Source organism: Gobio gobio (assembly GCF_949357685.1).
Source record: "Gobio gobio genome assembly, chromosome: 25".
NCBI classification, from domain to species: domain Eukaryota; kingdom Metazoa; phylum Chordata; class Actinopteri; order Cypriniformes; family Gobionidae; genus Gobio; species Gobio gobio.
The window spans coordinates 11,692,285-11,706,106 of NC_137121.1; the positions used below are offsets into that span (position 1 = coordinate 11,692,285).

Below are 13,822 nucleotides of genomic sequence, written 5' to 3' on the forward strand. Positions count from 1 at the left end.
TGTAGCCTATATTTCCTACCTGTTAGACAGGAAGGGCACAGGTAAATATGACATTCACTATGGGTTTATGTGAGGATTGTTTTAAATTCACTTAAATTAAAAGTTGTTATATTTTTTCAAGCCTAATAAATGAAAACAATTTTTTTTTATTAATGTTTAAAATTCAGGGAAATATCGATTTCATGGAGACATTCATTCATAAAAAGATGCCATAAAACAATTATTTAAAATATACTGTCTTTATGTTTTTTTGTCATTTGGAGATTAACTGTGAAATTTTAAAAGCGTTTTAAACATAAGCTTTTATACATAAGCGTTTTAATTTTTAATTAATTTGTTTTTATTAATCTAATACATTTTTTAATGGATTGACAGCACTAATGTGTATGTATATATATATATAATATAAGTTTATTTAAATGGTGTAAGAAAAATGTATAAATAAAGCAAATTTAAATATTAAAATAAATATCAAATTAAATGTTATATTATAAAAACTAAATGTAATTAGATTTGAAAGAAATACATTTTTATAATCAATTTCATTGCAACATTTTTAATATCTAAGTTGAAAGAATTTTTGTCAAAAAAAAAACAAAACAATATGCAACAACATTTTATTTTCAGAAGTCTAACTTCTTTAGTGGGAGATTAATTGCCTGTCACAGTGTTGTGTCTGGCTAGAACATGATGTAAGATGGGTGAGAGCATCTAATTAATAAGAATGATTCTGTGGCCATTTATTTGATTAATAATAATTTTAGCAACAGGATTCAGACACTTCACGCGCCCCCACACACACACGACCCAGCGGCCAATTAGAGATCAGCAACATCTGCTCTCTTTATACACACACACACACACACACGCGGGCAGAATTATCCTCTTATTCCAAAGATACACACACAAAACACAGAAATGACATGCAGGCTCAGGCAATGCCCTCTGCCATAATCACCCTCATCTAGATGGAAAAATATTTTCCAACAAAGACTATTAAAATAAGAGATATGGAATTTATATGTGCCTGCAGTGATGTCTGGCCCAGAATGCGGTCCATGTGACCAGAATAGCAAAGATATTTCTGAGATATTCACCTTTATAGATGTCTTTTATAATTGAAAGATGAAGTGTTTTAGATTAGTCCAGAGAAGCGTGGCGACAGATGCACAAAGGGCACGAAATGAGAGAGTGCTTGGGTAGTTTTAATGCATGACCACTTTGATTGATCCCATTACCATATGCAAAAGTCTCACCGCCAATCATTCGGATTCTTCACTCACCTCCAATTTTGGCATTGTATGCCACACCCACTCCACAGACACCATTGTTTGCTGCGGCCGCCACCTCCCCGGCACAGCGTGTCCCGTGTCTAGAGAGACAAAGAGAGAGTTTGCACTAGTGAACAGTGTGGCATTGGCAGGGTTCACATCCAGATCAACTCTATTCAAATTCAGTCCACGTTTGTACAGGCAAATTCTTGGGGCGCTGTCATCGCAACAGAGAGGCAGCTCTCAGTGCACCCAAATACAGATGCGCTATCTTCATCCTTTAATTAAAATCTAATTAGATCCTTGCAGGCAACAATAATAACAACTATAAATAAATAAATAAATGGTGGATTTATGGTTTGTCACTTGGATGTCTGACCGTTCCTACAGTACTGCAGACAAATCTCAGCAGCTTTGTGTCGTGGTGGGGATGAACTTCACTGTCAAAAGAAATAGCGGCTGGCTTTGGGTTTTGTATGTGCACTGCAAGAGCTATTCTCTCCATTCATCTGTGTCCTATTGGAGCTCATTGTTTCCCCGAGACAAAGCGGAGAAGAGGACGGTAGGGACCCCAGAGTAGGACTGGAGAGCCTATGAGACTGCAGATGTTTTTGAAACGGTGGCCTCGCTTTACCAGAGCCTTCACTACATCTGCCATTTTACACAAAAAGATTATTAGGCACACAAGAACGTGACAGAAAAATGAATAATGACATTGAATATGACAAAATAATATGCTTCGTACTCTTGGCCTCTAAGCACTCAGCCATTGTTGCTTTTAAAGAAAATGCAGCAAATGTAAAAATAAATGTATATATATAAAAAAATTCAAACAACAAATCATATTTGATAATGATATTTTAGTATATCTTAAAACAAAGCATGTACAATTCCAAAGGGAACATCCAGGAACCTTTTAGTGATGAAGCAAACAAATCATTGAACAATTAAGTAGGGTTGGGTACCAAAACCTATATAACAAGTATGTAACCAGACTTCAGTGAGATTTCAGTGCCTCATTTCGGCGCAAACATGCTTTTGAGCCAGAGACAGACTCGCTCAGCGCTTGTCACATATCACAACTATTCTGTGTTTTCAACAACCACATAATGTTTATTTTAGGTTTCAGATATTTAATATGCATATGTTGTGATTATTCTTTTAATTATCCTTGTTTTTATTTTTTGGTTAAGATTTTATTTATTTTTGGTTAAGGCTATCTAGTCGGAGCAGTTGAGAGAATTGGGAAGTGAGACGGTGAGCGCGTTTTAGGTCTGACTGGAAGAGATTGGGTAAGGAGAGCAGAAGAGCCTCACTTTGATAGGAGTGATGATTAATTATGTCAAAGGGTTAGTTCACCCAAAAATGAAAATTCTGTCATTAATTACTCACCCTCATGTCGTTCGACACCCGTAAGACCTCCGTTCATCTTCGCAACACAAATGAAGATATTTTAGTTGAAAGCTGATGGCTGAGAAAGGCTTCAGATAGGCCTCCATTGGCATTCAGTACATTTACACTCACAAGACCCATAAAAGGCACTTAAAACGTCGTTACGAAGTCCATCTCACCACAGTGGCTCTACAATAATTTTACGAAGCGACGACAATAGTTTTTGTGCGAAAAAAAAAATCAAAATAACGACTTTATTCAACCTCTTCTTGTCTTCCGTGTGTGCCTCCACGACACATGCGCGAGAATATGACGTAGCGCCAGCGTTCGGGAATCCATGGAATGCACACTTTAGTCCCATTTGAGCACTACGCCGAGACCTAAAGCACGATCAATGTAGAATTCAACAGCTTATACACGCGCGTCTCCCTCTGCTTGTCAACAAATCGCTTCTGGGTCATGTGTCCGAACGCCGGATCTGCGTAATATTCTCGCGCATGTGTCGTGGAGGCACACACGGAAGACAAGAACAAGTTGGATAAAGGCGTTATTTTGATTTTTTTTTGCGCACAAAAACTATTGTCGTTGCATCGGTAATTATTGTAGAGTCACTGTGGTGAGATGGACTTTGTAACAACGTTTTAAGTGCCTTTTATGGGTCTTGGGAGTGTAAATGTACTGAATGCCAATGGAGGCCTATCTGAAGCCTTTCTCAGCCATCAGCTTTCAACAAAAATATCTTCATTTGTGTTCCGAAGATGAACGGAGGTCTTACGGGTGTCGAACGACATGAGGGTGAGTAATTAATGACAGAATTTTCATTTTTGGGTGAACTAACCCTTTTAAGGTCCTGTTCTTCGTGATCCCATTTTTCAAACTTTAGTTAGTGTGTAATGTTGCTGTTAGAGCATAAATAATACCTGTAAAATTATAAAGCTCATAGTTCAATGCCAAGCGAGATATTTTATTTAACAGAAGTTCCCTTTCAAAGCCTACAGCGAACGGCCGGTCTGGACTACATCCTGGTACATCCTGCTTTAATTACATCAGTAGAACAGTTTGTCGACTAACCTCCGCCCACAAGAATACGCGAAAAAGGGGCGTGGTCTTGTTGCTCCCTCGTGGAGAAGAGGAAGTGTTGCGTTCGGTTCGGTTCGGTTGCGTTTGTCGCCATGTCGTCCAGACGCTGTTATTTTCATCCCGGAGTCAAATCACCTTTGTTTGGCCTTCAGGGGCTGTAGTTTGAGCGCGTTCATCTCCCCGTTATGGTAAGAGGCGTGACCTTTCCGGGCAACGTGCACTAAGCTGCTGTCGAATCACAAAACGGGAACCGCTGGCACAATCAGAACTCGATACGTATTTCTGAAGGAGGGACTTTATAGAATAAGGAAATCTTTCAAGCCGTTTTGAGGACAGTGAAAACAGCGGTATACAGATAAGTAAATTGTGTGAAAAATACTGTTTTTTTACATATGAAACATGAACACATGTTATATTGCACACTGTAAACACAATCAAAGCTTCAAAAAAACACGAAAAACGGGACCTTTAAGTGTTTTATTGGAAAACATAAGGGTATAAGAAGTCGCCGATACCACGTTACTACGGGCAACGGTTAACACGTTTGCAGACAGTACAAGATACGTGTCTAATACAGGGGGGCTCATTGGGGGCCATTGGTGTAGCATACCCCTATAGGGGCACGTCCCTGAATTCATGATCTGTGTGAGACGGTCCAGTGGGCGCTGCAAACCTGCTCCATCTCATCCATCTCAGACAGGGGCACCCCGAATCAGGTTATTTTGTGTATTTCTTATGCATCACTATTTTAATACCTTTTCTATGTAAAGCACTTTGAATTTAGCCTGGCTCTGCCCTCCTACGTACTTCCGCTCAATTTTCATTTCCCTTCAGTACTCCGTCTGGGATTGCGGTATATTCTTAGGTTTTCTCCGAACAAATTTTTACCGGTCCAATCAGCGAACAGAGGGAGTGGCTGAGAACGATGACGTTGATGTCGTGCGCTAGTATGAGTTGTAGTTCAGTAATGGCGGCGGAGAAAAGATGCGAGCGAAGCCATTCATTCCGTTGTGGCACCGCTGCCGAATATCCAGAAGTTAAAGCCTTTCCGGCTCGCTCCTTTAGTGGTGAAGGAGTTGGTTGAAGCCCTATTCGGACGGTAATTGTTTCTCGTGGGGTTGGAATTGAATTTTCATCATTTACAGGGGCTAGTCAGTGGTTTTATTGCCGTACGTCTCCCACCACCCGCGTAAAAATCCCCGGCCGAATGACCTACTGTTTTAGACAAACACCAAGGTCGTGTGGTCATTTAATTGCTGTCCGAATCCACATCTCTGAGTTTTCAAGAATATATAACTTCAAAATGCACTGTTTATATCCATTTTGACCACTGCAGAGCACCGTGCAGTTCCCGAAAACAAAACTCTCCCCTCCACTGTGAATAAATCACAATCCGAATGGACAAGTTTTAGGTTTTATCACTGAGGTGGCTGCACATTTATTTTTACGTATTTCCATGTGAGAAACAGAGGCGAACGGCGCATGACATACGTCACGACCAAACGTTAGCGATTGGTTATGGCAGATCCAGAGTGGCACTGGGCAGATCCAATAGTTTTAAACTTCAACAGAGTACCCGCCTTCAAGGAAGTAAACGCTTGTCAAAGGAGAGTGGCCAGACTCTCTGTACAAATGAAATGTACGAGAGTCTGGTAGGACAAGGCTACGTTGAATTACCATTGTGTATGAAATGTGCTACATAAATAAACTTGCCTTGCCTTAAATGCACATAAGTACTAGCAAAAATAAATGTATAGTTAGTTAAAGTGGGGCTACCATGCCTAAATGGACTAACCCAGCAATTGGGTTCTTTTAACCCAGCGGTTGGGTTAAATGTTTGCGTAAAACAACCCAATCGCTGAGTTAAAACAACCCAATTGCTGGGTTAGTCCATTTTCAACCCAACTTGGGTTATTTTTAACCCAGCATTTTTTAGAGTGTACCATGACCTTTACGACGTGATTGCGCAATCCTTGGCACGTCGCAGAGCAGCACAAGATGAGTTTTTTTAAATGGCCGATGGTTTGGCTAGATAAGCCCCTATTCCTAGTCTGGGATCGCGCAGAGCCTCTGAAGCCGTTTGAAGGCCTCCAAAGCCCTTTGAAACCGCATTGATTTGAACCTTCAACATTTTGGTTGCCATTGAAGTCTATGATGTGGAGAAAAATCCTGAAATGTTTTCCTCAAAAAACGTAATTTCTTTTCGACTGAAGAAAGAAAGACATGAACATCTTGGATGAGATGGGGGTGAGTAAAATATCAGGAAATTTTCATTTTGAAGTGAACTGATCCTTTAAGTCAAATCAAAGGTTTGAAATCAAATAAAATCTGTCTCATACTCATAAGTCATGACAAGGAGCAGGAACAAAAATGGCTGATTTCTTTAAATGTGTAAATTTCAGGTGGGCAGTAATAGCTTCTAATTAAGGCTCTGGACTATTGTGTTTCATCAAATCAATAATTGCTGAGGACGGGGGTGTCCGCGGATGGTGAAACAGGGGCTCTTGACAGGCCATTATGCAGGTCGTTAAGATCCGTTTCTGATTACTGAGCAAAAACATAACGTGAAAACACTCTCTCAGCCTTCCACAAAACCTGCTGTGTACAAGTAATTCAAAACGAACTGTAATTGTGCCTGAATTTATTCTCCAGGGCATGTGGAATTATAGTACACAGTCCTTTATCACATAGAGGAGAAAACGAGTATCATTCGGATACATCCATCAGGATCCATCTCTCTCAAACTGTAAATAAGATCAAAACTATTTTATGCTAACCAGCACGTTTGCAAGTTAACCTGCCTAGCAGGCAATTCAATTTTTCCCTTTCCTCGCAATTAAAATCATCCAGACACATTTGTACAAGCTTATATGAAGGGCAATAGCCCTGAATTACAACACATATCTTTCGTGCTGAGGTTGTAAAGCCTTCGTTTGCAATAAAGCATAATTTTCAACCTTTTGTCTAGTGCCAGGTGACAGTTATCGTGATGAATGGTTGATAGCTGGGTGCAACTCATGAATAAACAATACCGTTTTTATATCAGCTCGTTTTGGAGGTTGTTTGCAGGTATAATGTATTGCATAAGGGAATTGCCTACAGTAAAAAGAGATTTTAAGCACACCTTTTATATGAAGATGAAACTACATTTTGAGGATGGCTCAGAATGGCCAACTAGTCAGGTAGAACTAGAGGGTTCAGTACCTTCTGTGCTAACTTTAACTGTCAAGGCGCTTTACATTAGTGCAATTCTGACGAAATTTCATGAGCAAAAAAAGTCCATTGCTAATAGTGCAGCGATGTATGAAGCACACCTGAATGATTCTCTGATAACATGAGTGAGGTATCTCACCACATTTCCCTCTTTGCAGTTGCACAGAGAAGAGATATGCCGTGGCGCGGTGGTTTGGGGGGGCGGGTACACACACACACGCACACACACACATACACACACTCGGCGCAGTCTAGTACAAACGGTCAGAATGACCGCTATGGCCATTGTAGTAGTTAGAAAATTCCGGTAGTTCTAGTGTTAAAGCATTGCTTTGTTAACATTTTATTCAAATTGCAGGACTTCCTTGAAATCGACTGGAAGTAATTCAAAGTGAGTGGCCATATAATTTAATAAGAATGTTCAAACTGTTCCTTGAAATGTACTTTGTAAGAGGTCTGATGCTGTGATAATGCTTCGATTTGCATATTCCCATCCACAACTTTCAAAGACACCCACATGCAGTCAGAAAGACAGATCAGTGGCCATGTCCTGAACTCAAGGGCTTAATGGGTATCATTATGGAGTCGTGGCACACCCAAGGGTAAGGGCAGTTCTTTAAAAAGTGACTTTCAAAAGAAGTCATAGGACCATAACACAACCTTTCAAATACAAATACACACAGTCCTTCCTTCTAAAGTCAGGAAACACATCAAGGTCGCTTCGCTGGCAGCCATTCAGGCATAAAAGCAATCAAACTATCATTTACTCCTGAGTGTGGACAGCACAGCCTGAGCCTGTCAATTCATAAAAAGTTAGTGTTTGTTCTTTAAAAGACATGGGGAATGTAAACCTGGGGCACCAGCATTCATTTATTCACAACGATAATGGATAGTGACTCAGTCCCGGGCTTTGTTTCATTGCAGAGTCCACTTAATGTTTCACAATCAGATTTTCTTCGGCACCTTGTGACCTGATCAAATCTGCGGCTTTATAAATCCGAAACCTCATTCCGAATGATTAGAGCTCCCTACCACAGAGAAAGCTTTTTCCACAGAGATGCTGTTCAGCTAATTTACCTTTCACAGCTCAGCGAGGTGCAAAAACACTGATTCAGATAACTCCGCTCTCAGTATTTTTAAAGTGCCATGAGTCACAATAAAGCTGACGAGCTCAAAACAACTTCAAATGATGTGTGGATGGGGAAAAGAATGTTAAAATGTGATGCAATAAAAAGTGTCCTTGTCACCCTTTACATAAATGACACTCCAACTATAAAATTGACAAAAATGTATGCTTGGTATACAATAAATGTTGCATAAAAGATTTGTTGTGGAGTGAGGGAAACTAAAATAAATGTTATAGTGCTTTGTTTTATTTGCAGTATTTTTTATCATTTGTGAGTGTTATAATAAAATGTGACTTACACACTTGTATCTGTATCTTGTATCTTACACTGCTGTTCAAAAGTTTTTTAATGTTTTTAGAAAAAGTCTCATGCACACCAAGGCTACATTTATTCGATAAAAAAAATTAAAATGTAATTTTATTTCTGTGATGCAAAGCTGAATTTTCAGCATCATTACAGTCTTCAGTGTCATATGATAAATAGAAAGCTTTTGCAATATTGTACAAATGGTTTTTTTATTTTTTGGGGAAAGAATTAATACATCTATTCAGCAAGGATGCATTAAATTGATCAAAAGTGACAGTAAAAACATTTATAATGCTACAAAATATTATATTTAAAATAAATTATGTTCTTTTGAACTTTCTATTCATCAAAGAATCCTGATTTTTTTTTTTTACATGACTGTTTTCAACATTAGGTGCATTTACATGGAGCACTGTAATCGGTTTAAAAGTCCAATCCGAATAAAAATACTCCATATAAACACCTCAATCGGAATAAAAATGGCCAAACCGAATGAAATTGTAATCGGTTTGAGAGGGGTGGGATAAACCTTTTCATGAACCGATCAAACGAAAAATTCCACCATGTAAACGATCTGATCCGATTACTTTGAGTGCACGTCTTTCTGTGACGTGATATAGTACAGCGCGCGCCTCCTCAACTGAAGAGTGCGCGCCGCGCTCACACAAGGCTAATGTTGACAAGAGAGGAAAGTTCATTTTTCTGAGGTATTAAACTTTTTATTTCGTAACATGTTATGAACATGATGTTGGAATAATGACAGACATTGACAGCGTTTGTATAGGCTTCAACTGCGCCTGACAGTAGTGACAGAATAATTTATTTTTCTGAGGTGATTCTTACACTTTACGACAAATAATAAATAGCTTTTATAAAACTGTACAAGTCCTGGTGGCCGTTGAGAGCTGCCATTTCAACGGGGAACGGTTTCTCGTCAGTTAAGTTAGCTATAAAAAAAAATTCAACAACTGCTTCAAATTGGTTAAGTAACATTACCCACAGTCTACTTTAATTAATTTTGTTAATATTTATACCTTTGTGATTATGGTATCTTTCCTTAATCATCTGAAATATACATGTTTAGTACTAATGATGCTGAGCACGTCTTGAATGCTTCATTCATGTTTCACCGTATATCCTATGTTTTTAATAATAATTTGAGTGCATTTTATTGTTAATTTTGTGTTTTTCAAAATAAATGAATTGAATTCATTTTTGATTCCGCATTCATCATTCACAGCTGTTGAAATAGCCATTGTATAGGACATAAATTAGGTTAAACTACTGCATGTCCGCCCACAGAAAAATAAATAAATATAAAAATTACCAACACAGAACTTTTGATCCACGATACGTAACGAATCTGAGGCGGCAGACAAACTGTGTGCGCATGTCACAAAATGATTCCTACTGAAAGTCAGCACATGTAAACACCAGATCGGTTTAGATAACGTCTCATGTAAACAGTCCACCGAATCTTTCAATCGGAAGGATTTTAATCGGAATGAAAAAAAAGTGCGCATGTAAACGTGGCTATTGATAATAATCATAAATGTTTCTTGAGTAGCAAGTCATCATTTTAGAATGATTTCTGAAGGATCATGTGACACTGAAGACTGGAGTAGTGATGCTGAAAATTCCGCTTTGCATCACAGGAATAAATCACATTTTAAAATATATTCAAATACAAAACACTTATTTTACATTTTAATAATACAGTATTTCACAATATTACAGTTTTTTTGTTGGTTTATTTATTTTTTTATAAAATAAGAGACTTCTTCTAAAAACATAAAAAAATCTTACAGATCAAAAACTTTTGAACAGCAGTGTATCTGTTTTTTTTTTCTCTCTCAACAATGTAATTTTGATGCAATGCAATTTATAGTCACTTAAGGCAAGACACTACTGTTGAATAGGGATTTTTTTTTTAATTACAAGATATCACTGTGAAACTTCTCCAGTCTATTACTGGCATAAACAAAAAAAACATTTATTACAAGTTTTGTGTAAATTAATGTTTTAATATGCAAATGAGGCCTTATATGCGCTAATTTGCATACATTTCCAAAAACAAAATCTGGAAATTGGAAAGGACCAGGTTTAAAATTATTGGTTCTATTTGTTGATATATTAGCTGAGAGGGCTTTTACAAAGGGGATTCTGGATATCTTATTTTGTGCTTTAGTACAATAGCCTTAAAAAAAATCAATTTTCACCATGTTTTTTTGGAGTAAAATGACCTATAACTCAGGACAGGAATGATATATCAACATATCCTTCATTAAAAGCCTTCAGAATATAGTTCAGTATAAGACTGCAAAAGTTGGTGCTTGTAGGTGCTACTGAAGTGGATATATCTGTCTCTGAGTGTGAGAAAAAACACATTTTGAGAAAACGGCCTTTAAAGTTTTATATTGCATAAATTTCTATGAAACCCCCAACCTACAAACAAAATACATATTCAATTAATTAATATCAGTAGTGTTTAATATTTAAAACACATGTAAATTGATAAATGAATAAATTATTAATAGCAATAGCCTAAAGCTGAAGAGAACTACCTTAACAAACACTCTTGCTACTCTTGTACTATCTCTTGCTACTTGGTCTTTTCAGTGAACGTTTATGAGCTGATTTCAGCGTTGTCTGCATTTTCTCTCAGGCGGAGAATACACAAGGAAAAGGCAGCGCGTAACACGTAGTGAGAAATTCACATTGACCAATCAGATGTGGTTCTCGGCTGCAAACTTTCGCGGCTGGTTAGTTCTACAAAGGAAATGCCCATATTTGGCATTGACATGTTTCTGTGAATGGAGACGGAACGGGAGCTCGCGTTAGAATAACTGTTGATGATTTCGGGTAGAAATCTAAAGGCGCACGTTGACAAAATATAATGAAATAACCACCTTAGTGTGTAATGTTGACTTTTTTTTATTTTGACATGAAAGCTTACATGTTAAGGGAGCAAACTGGCCCAAAATCTCAAAATTGACCACTGCATGAAAAAACGATGTTTTCAGAAAATCCAGTAACTTACATCGTGTCCTAACTAGACGCGATGCGATAAGATTCCAGAGTCAAGCAATTTGTCTGTCCACACCAGACGCGACGCGACTACGAGATGCGACAAAATCAATCAAAAAGCACAGCCAATCAGAACTGCATGTGGGCGGACCAGAGATTAATCTTGACGGCACTCGGAATACATACTGAGTTACTAAAACAATCTTTGTCATAGAATATACTTGTTTGATCACAGTTTGAACGTTCTTGTTTCCATTTGTTTAATTTCAAGATCTGAGGTGATTATTGTTGCTTTTAGTACGACTATGTTACAAAGCTGGAAACACTAAATGATATTCAAAGTCATATTACATGCTTTTAACATGAAATAAAGCACAAAGATTACCTGAGATTATCCTTGCCATGTTTTCTGTTGTTGTTCCAGCCGCGACGTCGCAGAAATAGAAACCGTTTCTAAAATAGAATCATCACGTGTCGCTGTCATGGCTGGTTAGGACAAAAACTCGAATTAACATGGAAAAGATACCTTTTATCGCGGTGTTATGTGCTTCCAAACATGCATGACTTTCTTTCTTTATAAATCAATCAATCATTTTTGACGATAATGGTCTTGACAGAAGTGAAGTGTTTGTGGATACAACATGGTTGACTGGATCACTTTTTTTTCTACACCCCTCCTCGTCTTACTTCTATTTAGTTGCAAAATTACCAACAATCTTTCTCAACCTTCCCTGCGGAGACCACAGCGATCTGTCTAAGGCCCACCAGGGAGAGGCAGAGAAGAGAGTGTAAATTAACTTGAATGGAAGTAGTTTTTTCCTTTTCCTTCCCTGCCAGCAACAATCCCACCACACTGAAACTAGGACCGGAGACATGCTCTAATTCTTTCCGTCTCCTTGTGTTTTAGCCCTCTATCAGCTTGTTTTATGTTCCTTTCAATTTCCTTCAATTCATAATGCTAACTGCTAATTCAAGCATTTACAATTCCCCCGCTCAGAGGCACAGGGTGCCCTTGAAAACTCATGATGAATCTGTGTACAGTATGCTGTTTGGTAGACTGATGGAATCCATCCATGTGTCGTAGAGTAGAGCATCTCTATTCCTCTCTTCAATAGGCCTGGATTAGGAAGCACTCTAAAAAGGATTAGTGCATTTTCCAGCCAGCTAAACTCAGCCCTCAGGCAGGGTTTCAGAAACCCACATGTCCTGAATGAGAAAGGGATATGGAGAAAGAGGTGGAGTAAGAGAGACAATATCTCAAATAATGGCAAGAGAAATGAGGGGGTGACGGAAGTGGTGGCGAAACCCTCGCCAAGTCTTTGACGCAACTACAGAAGACATTCCAGAACTCAGAAGTCTGAAGTCCCTGTCATGGTTAGTCTCTAGCTTCAATTGCCAGGCTGGCACGGATGCTAGGGCAGATTTTCAGCATCTCTGATGAGATTCCAGAGGCCCGACAGCGCTGGAAAGGCAAGCTGACAGGTCTGGGTCACGTGAGGCAAAGGGTTGAGTGGAGAGGCAGAGAATTCGTGCCTAACAGTGTTATTTAGACCTCTGGCTGACAGCCACCTCACACTATCCATCCATCACAGGGGTTATTAGAATTAAAGAAAGAGAAAGGAAGAGGAGGACTTTTAAGGTCTCATTTATTGATTCAATAAAGCCAACGAGACCTGGATATTGATGTACAAAAAGAGTCTCCAAGCGGACTTTCGGCCAATTGCAAAAGATCAGTAACTTAAACACCACAATTAAGACAACAAATAAACAGTTAAGATATGCATATAAATGTCAAGCCAGAAAAGTATGTGCCACAATCCTAAGGTGTTCTGGATGGCTGCTAAGGCATTACTAGATGGTTTCCAATTGTACAATTCTACACTTTTATATAAAAAATAATAATAAATAAAATCAATTATTTTAAATGCTACTGAATCACAATATTATAATGTATAGTATAAAAAAGGGATATTCACTTAGAGATTATATTAGTGTCATTATGTTATTAAAGATTAAGGTTAAAGAAAGATTATGGATTCTCATCAAAGTATTCTACAATGAGCATGCATAATTAAATGAGAAACAAAATAGAGGATATTCATTGACGTCACTTTCCCGTCGGAACACGCCCCCTCAGCCAGACTAAGTAGCAAAAGAGCTGCTGCATGACTGGAGTTGATAGGGGGAACTGCGAAAACGTGAGTAAAACAAACATTTATCAGTTTAAACTAAAGGTTGGACTCGATTTAGTGTTCCTTACAACTTAGCAAATATCCATTGATCCATGAATATTGACATGAAGCCAGGAATTGTGTTACATTTATATGAGCTCTTTCCTGTTTTAGATGTGTTTTTCGAGGCATTCACGCTGAAAAAAACCAATGCAAGCATGTCTCTGTACAATCG

The 13,822-nt window shown here is 38.3% G+C and overlaps 1 protein-coding gene across 3 annotated transcripts in view; it reads right to left on the reverse strand.

The window, feature by feature from the left end:
* Window positions 1-13,822, reverse strand: part of furinb (furin (paired basic amino acid cleaving enzyme) b) — a 114,182-nt gene that overhangs the window by 24,082 nt on the left and 76,278 nt on the right. For all 3 annotated transcript variants that reach the window (XM_079808729.1, XM_079808731.1, XM_079808730.1), the window contains one exon: window positions 1,284-1,372. In XM_079808729.1, the coding sequence (XP_079664855.1) occupies window positions 1,284-1,372 (89 nt within the window). The remainder of the gene's footprint in view (window positions 1-1,283; window positions 1,373-13,822) is intronic.